At 46.7% G+C, this 7,078-nt stretch overlaps 1 protein-coding gene across 1 annotated transcript; it reads left to right on the forward strand.

Moving 5' to 3' along the window:
* The first annotated feature begins 2,267 nt into the window (after positions 1-2,267).
* alkal2b (ALK and LTK ligand 2b) lies at positions 2,268-6,414 on the forward strand. The gene is given in 7 exon segments (XM_067260707.1): positions 2,268-3,245; positions 3,769-4,015; positions 4,017-4,083; positions 4,327-4,380; positions 4,525-4,605; positions 4,832-4,905; positions 5,995-6,414. Coding segments are annotated over 5 exon segments (465 nt in total). The 5' UTR covers positions 2,268-3,245; positions 3,769-3,817; the 3' UTR covers positions 4,897-4,905; positions 5,995-6,414.
* The last annotated feature ends 664 nt before the right edge of the window (positions 6,415-7,078 follow it).

A 7,078-nucleotide genomic window follows, 5' to 3' on the forward strand; every position in this document is an offset into this window, starting at 1 on the left:
TGTAGACCATTATATCATCAGACATTTCACTCCTCTCTCTCTCTCATCACTCTCTCTAGAGGGCGACGTGGTGATGAGGGGAAGGCGGCGTCGGATGGAAGGATGGATGAGGGAAGGCGGCGTCGGATGGAAGGATGGATGAGGGAAGGCGGCGTCGGAACAGCCTGCAGGGAGATGGAGCAGTCTCTCCCTCCAGGCTCCTGACTCACTCTGCTCTGCAGAACACCCTCACGTGGGTAAAGACTGGACCCTACGGATAGACAGGTGTTTAAGTGAGTTACTCTGTTTTCGACATCAATTTGCTGTTCAGAAGCTCTTATAAAGGGATAATGAGGAGGAGAGAGGGGGTAGGGACGACATGAGGAAGAGGATGGGTTTAAGGGGAGGATTAAGTGATGGTTAGTGATGATGAGGAGAGGGGCAGGTGAGGTGAGGACAGTGGTCAGCGATGACCTGGGGACAAGCTGTCAGGACGGGGGCTGGAGAAAGTGCATCATGGCCCGGTCACAAGGTCGCTGTGGTATTTCAGAGTTTCAAGGATCTCTGGTTTGCGGGTCCAAACCCGACACTTCAGTTCCTGTTCCTGAGTGAGCACAGCTGGGTGCCCAGTCACAGAACAAGATGGTACACACTCTGACCGCGTCATGACAACAGTACGCTAACCCCGCATCAGGGTGTTGGTGTCTGTCTGTGTGTGTGTGTGTGTGTGTGTGCGTGAACAGTGAGCAGTGCATGTTTTCTTGCATGTGTGTGTATACGTGTGTGTGTGTTTGTGTGTGCATTCGCACAACACATCTTACAGCCCTGCACTGAGTTGTGCAACAGCAAACAAATGAGAATCTTTAAATGACAAGGTCTCTGTGGACACAGTGGACAGCAGCCAAACAGCAGGGACAGAGACCCGGGCCTGAACCTGCCCATACCTGCAGCTCTCTGTGAGCAGGCTTCCATAGAGGGCTACAGCACACAACACCACCCCTAGGTACACCCACCTGGGGTACATTGGCATCCTCATTCAAACACAAACACACACACACACACAGACACAGGAAAACACAACACTCACAAGAACACATGCAAACACACCGAAACACAGATAGAAAAACACACCCATACACACAAAAACACACAAAAACATAAACCAGCAGGCATCTTTATCTTCCTTTCTCTTTGAAGATGAATCCATTCACCCCAAAAATTACCCAATTTGTGTCTCTCTGACAGACAGAGCAGATGAACAAATAAGGGTGGATTAATTTCCCAAAGACAACCATAGAGTGAAGGTGTGTGTGTGTGTGTGTGCGTCTGCATGCCTGGGTTTGGAGTTTGCATGTTCTTCCCGTGCTCACATGGGTTTCCTTCGCAAAGAACCCCATTCTAAAAAACATGCAGACGACATGGCCAGGACATAGGTGAGCACTTGGACAAGACGGCTGAGTCAGGTGACTGAGCGGTTAGTGAATCGGGCTAGTAATCAGAAGGTTGCCGGTTCAATTCCCGTCCGTGCATATGACGTTGTGTCCTTGGGCAAGGCACTTCACCCTACTTGCCTCGGGGGAATGTCCCTGTACTTACTGTAAGTCGCTCTGGATAAGAGCGTCTGCTAAATGACTAAATGTAAAACTCCACTGCTGCAGGCTGCCCTGCCCAGAGGAGGGGCAGCGGGATGGGGAGAAATGCAGATGCACCTCGCACATATCCACTGGAGTGTGTGTGTGTGTGTGTGTGTTCCACTACATGAGTGAGAATATTGAAAGGATTCTTCTCTCAGTACTGGACACAACCCACTCCGCTGTCCAGTCCAGCACCCCCACAGTGGGTTAGTTACTTGCCTTAAAAAAAGGTATTTATTTACATATATATATTTTATATTCAGAAACCAGGGATTGGCCCCCTCTTGAACAGAGGCCGCTTCGTGGCTTCTTAGTGTATACAGTGTGTCTGTGTGTGTCTGTGTGTGTGTGTGTGCGCTGCAGTAAATCAAGTGCAGTCTCCCGTAATTCTATAGTGGAATAAACGGTACAGGTTTAATAATAGCTCAACCGCGAGCTATAATCCTCATTAGCCCACCCGGGGGCAAACCATCCCCACATGCCGGCCCCAACTCCTGACTAAGAGAGCGGAAGGAGGAGAAGAGAGAAAGGGAGGAGAACATATTTTTTTCCCCCTCTTATAGGGAGTGGTGTGCACGTTAAGTAAACGAAAGCAGTATTAGGCGTAGCGCGAAGACTATAGGCCTGCACTTGCTGAGGGTCGGACGCTTTGCCTGTGATGGGCTACGGTATCTATGAAGGTCAACGTAGGCTCCCACCGTATGGTCCCCCATAAACATAGATACTTTACGTAACCACCACTAAAACTTGATTAAGTACGTGGATCTCCAGTGAATATCTATAACCAGGAGGCGACAAAAAGGAGCACTCTTGGACTACAACGACACCAAACATCACCCCTGCGCGCTACTGGTGTTCAACTTGGGCATATCCAAAAGCCTTTTAAGGACGGCGGAAAGTCTACTCGTGTCTTTAATCAACACTCTCCATTTGTTCCTAATGCGGAGGTGAGGCGGCTGGAAAGAACGGAGAGAGAAGGAGTGGAGAGCGAGCAAAAAGTTTCGCGTAAGACGGGTGGCCGGAACTCTGAATGGTTCGTCTCAGACAATAGGGCTCCTTACTGGCCCGGTTTAAGATGCTGTGTTCAGTGCTTGCGCTCTGAACGCAGTTTTGATCAAAGACAAACCGGGGTAATAGATAAATACTCCAGGGACCGCGAGACGAGGCACACTCACACACATAAAGAGCGCGGCACAGCGCAAGAGCCCTGAATGACAGCGCCAGGGCAGCGGAGAAACAACTTCATCAACTATAGAGACAAGAGAACCGTTGCGAGGGAGTTAATAAAAGTTGCGTCTCGAGGACCTTCATTAATTCTTCCACCCACACGCCCGCTCCAGAGCGTGCTATAAGAGCATGGGTAACTAGCGCCGCGAGGAGCCTGCTCGTGTCAGAGCGCAGCACGGCGCAGCTTGGGAGCGGGATAGGAACCTGTTCGGGACAGCTTGTGTGTTGGCTAGACGACGAACGCTGTGTGTATTTGTGTGCCCATTTGAAGCCGAGTGTGTATGTGTGTGTGTAGTTGAAGCTGAGTGTGTATGTGTGTGTGTAGTTGAAGCGCATTAAAGTGTATAATCCTGGAACACGCAGCAGAAGGTCCACTTCTGTTCATCTGTACCCCGCAGAACACAGGTAAACTGTCCTCTTTAACCTGTCCGTTTGTTGTTTATGTTGTCACTGTAACTCTTACCGGTGTTCTAAATGTTTACCTGTATCCTTAAGTTAGGATTACGGTTTGGGAGGTGTTGGGCCGTGTGGGTTTATAGTGAGACTATATTTGGCGTCTTATTGTGTTGATCTAGTCGGCTCTGGGAAAGTATGTTTCACCACTACTATGAGTTTGGTTGTGTCTGACCTTCCGTAGCCAGATAACATGGAGTCCGGTCCAGCATACAAGTTCAACACACACACACTCACTCACACACACATACAGACACACACACTAGCAAGCTTGGTTACTCCATACTCGCAGATAGAGGATGTTGTTGGACATAAAATCGGCCGACGGTGATGGAAGGTATTGGGCCAGTGCCACGGAAACCACACGGCATCATATAGACTTAGGGAAACAACACGCAAGCGAACACATAACCACACGCACACTTTCACTTACAAAATGTATGTCCTTTTAATTTGATCTGCCTTCTTTCCGCAGGACCAGTGAGAGAGGCGAAAGCGCGGGACGCGCTCCCTGGGAAGGAGCTATGAGCACGCCGCGTGCCCCTGTCCTGCTCGCGCTATTCGTGATACTGCTGACCGCAGGGTATTGCAAAAAAAGTGCCCTACGCGTTGTCCCCGGAACGAGCGCTGTCACGGACGGGCGCAGCTTGATTGAACTCATCATGGACAAAGTGCGGTTGGCACGAGACAGTCAAGGAGACGGACACACGGAATATCCCGTAAAAAAAAATGAACTTTTCATTCGAGGCGAAAGAAAACAACGACGTGAACAAATCCCATCACATAATAGGTGAGGCCGTTATAGATGTAATGAGGCCTTGCAACTCGAGTTCAAACTGGACGACATTTTTCATATTGTTCAACTTTCAACTCTGATTTCAATTGACTTTAACCCTACAGGGTGCACGTGCGTCAATGAGTGAACTTAGGCAACACTTTTACTGTTAACCTACGCACCATTCTCTCTCAGCCTCGCGCACATACACACCAGACACTCATTACTGACAGTATGCTTTTGGTCTGCTAATTTCAGAGGTATTCCCCAGAGACCTGGGACAGAAGGAGAAAATTATCAAACACTTCACAGGTCAGTTAGTAAAGCATTACCCATCACAGTTGCAGAACACTATGTGTGTGTGTGCGTGTGTTTTTGGGTGCATTTGTGCGTTTAATAGTGGTTTTCTGTGTGTGTGTGTGTGTGTGTGTGTGTTTGTGTGTGTGTGATTTACAGGGCCTCTCTACTTCAATCCAAAGTGTAGGAAACACTTTTATAGACTCTACCACAACACCAGAGACTGCACAATACCTGCCTGTGAGTATTACTGACTGCGCAAGCACACACACACACATGCACACGCACACACTCTCTCACAGACACATATTACTCTGCAAATAATAATAATACTGTCCTGTCTATATTAATTTGATATGGTGTAACATAAAGACAAGATCAATATTTATAATGTGTGACGTGAAGATAAGACCTGTCTTGTCACGTGATTAACAAGGTGATTCACGTCATGGTTCTTCTCTTCCAGATTATAAGAGGTGTGCTCGTCTTCTCATTAGGTTAGCTGGCAGCCAGAGATGCACAGAGAGGTAGACTCACCAGGTAAGACGCTTTCTCTCTTTCTATATAAGTCCCCCCCCCCCCCTCGTTTTCCTTGCTTTTTTCCCTATTCCCCTCTTCCGCTGCCTTCTGCCCTTTCTCATCCGTCACTCTCCCATCAGTCTTTTTTTTCTATGGTTCTTTCTCCTTTTTTTGGTGTCACCCCCTCCCCCTCTCCCCCACAAACACACACACCATTCTCTGTGACCTGTTGGAAGGGATTGGGAGGTTGCAGTATAGCTGGACACTGGAGGCTGGGGCAGGAGGTTAGAGGCTGGGGTGGGAATCTAGAGGCTGGGCAGAAGGCTAGCGCTGGAGCTGAAGGCTGGAGGCTAGAGGCTAGGGCAGGAGGCTCCGCACATTTTACATTAAAATTACCTTTCCATTTAATTTCTATGCCCTTTCTCTGTTTATCTCCTTCCACTCTCTTTATATCACTTTCTTTTTCTCTCTCTTTTATTCTCTCTCACTCTTTCATTCGTTCTCCTATTGAGTGGATATAATCACTGTCTTTATAGCAGACAAATCAGCGTGTTTGTCCTCCAGCTAGTAAAACCTAATTATAGCCAAGTAGCTCCATGCACTGTCTGAGTGTGTGTGTGTGCTTGCGTGTGTGTGTGTGTGTGTGCTTGCGTGTGTGCGTGTGTGTGTGTGTGTGTGCTTGCGTGTGTGCGTGTATGTTTTGCCCAGGATACTGCATACTTTGTGCAGTATAATTCAATGCTGGAATTCAAATAACAAATAGCTTTCAGGTCTTTAAATTCCCACTGTCAGTGTTCCAGACCTTGATTTAACACAAGGTGTTTGACAGAGAGAGGTGGAGCGTTATTAAGGTGGGAAACTCAGATCTGAAGAGCAGTAAACTGAGAAGATTATTCAAGGAGAAGGAGACAGACAGAGTACACATGGACATATACATCAAATAGATGTCAGAATTTGACATCAAAATATCGCTACCTCTTCAACAAACTTTATTTTCCCACAGCCATGGAATCTGACTTGCTGCCAAGTGTAAAGTTCACTAATTCACTAAATGGCAGTACTGTATCTCTCTCTCTTTCTTCCTCCTTCTCTCTCTCCCTCTGCCTCTAGGTCTATGATTTCAACAGTAAGCGTGAAAGAGAGAAGTGCCTTGAACACACAGAGGGACAGGAGCAGACTGACTGACTGACTCGTTCAGGACCGCAGGAGGATTTTAAGGAACTCTAAAGTGGATCTTCCACACACTCGCCAGTGTCAACTGCAGCCAACAAGCAAATTCTACTGTACAATACTCTGCCCTGCTCTGTTCTATCCCACTATACTCTATTCTGTTCTGTTGTGGTCTATTCTATTCTGCTTTACACTACCGAGTCGACTCAAATGGTGCAAATGAAGACTTGTTGGACAGAAAAAAATATGTAATTGTCCTGCTGCCAAAAAAAAACTGCTAGATATATGGATGTCATAGATACGTGGATGACATCATAGAGACTCGGATGGCGTCCTAGATGTGTGAATGACATCACTGACACGAGGATGACATCATAGACCATGTGTATGACATTCATGAACACTGATATTTTTCACTCCAAAAAGCTACTGTGTTTGTACTTAATGGTTCTGTGCACATCAAAATGCCTTCACGGGTTGCAACAGCTTGTGAAAAAAAGACGTCACTTGTAGATAGAGTTCGGTAGGCCTTCAGCTCTGGTCATGATGGTGTGATTGACGAGGCTGGTGATTTAATATGTAACCTCCCCCCCCCTCTCTCTTTCTTAAGCTGCATTCCTAAAACCTAGGAAATCATAGAACAAATCCCCTGATTAAATTACGACTGCATGATGACTCTTGGCTTTTTTAGTCCTCATCACAAGCCAGAGTGATAACCAGCAGTCAGAGAGAGAGGACCGCTGTCTGAATATGTATTGTACCTTATAACACACAGTATATTTATATATTCACGCTAATGTCAATTGTCTTCTTTTATTGTATGTATGGATACCGCCTAGTATGCAAAATGTAAATATTGTAAATACTAAATATATATGAAATATAATTAAATGTTTGGTAAATAAGAACAAACGGGTGTTTTAGTCAAATATTCCCCTTCCTGTGTGTGTGTGAACTGCATATGGTCCTGTTTCGCCATCTTTGTTTGTCACAAGCTTCTTGAACTCACAGATTGTGATTAGGA

This window comes from Osmerus mordax, chromosome 22 (genome assembly GCF_038355195.1).
Source record: "Osmerus mordax isolate fOsmMor3 chromosome 22, fOsmMor3.pri, whole genome shotgun sequence".
In the NCBI taxonomy this organism is placed as follows: Eukaryota; Metazoa; Chordata; class Actinopteri; order Osmeriformes; family Osmeridae; genus Osmerus; species Osmerus mordax.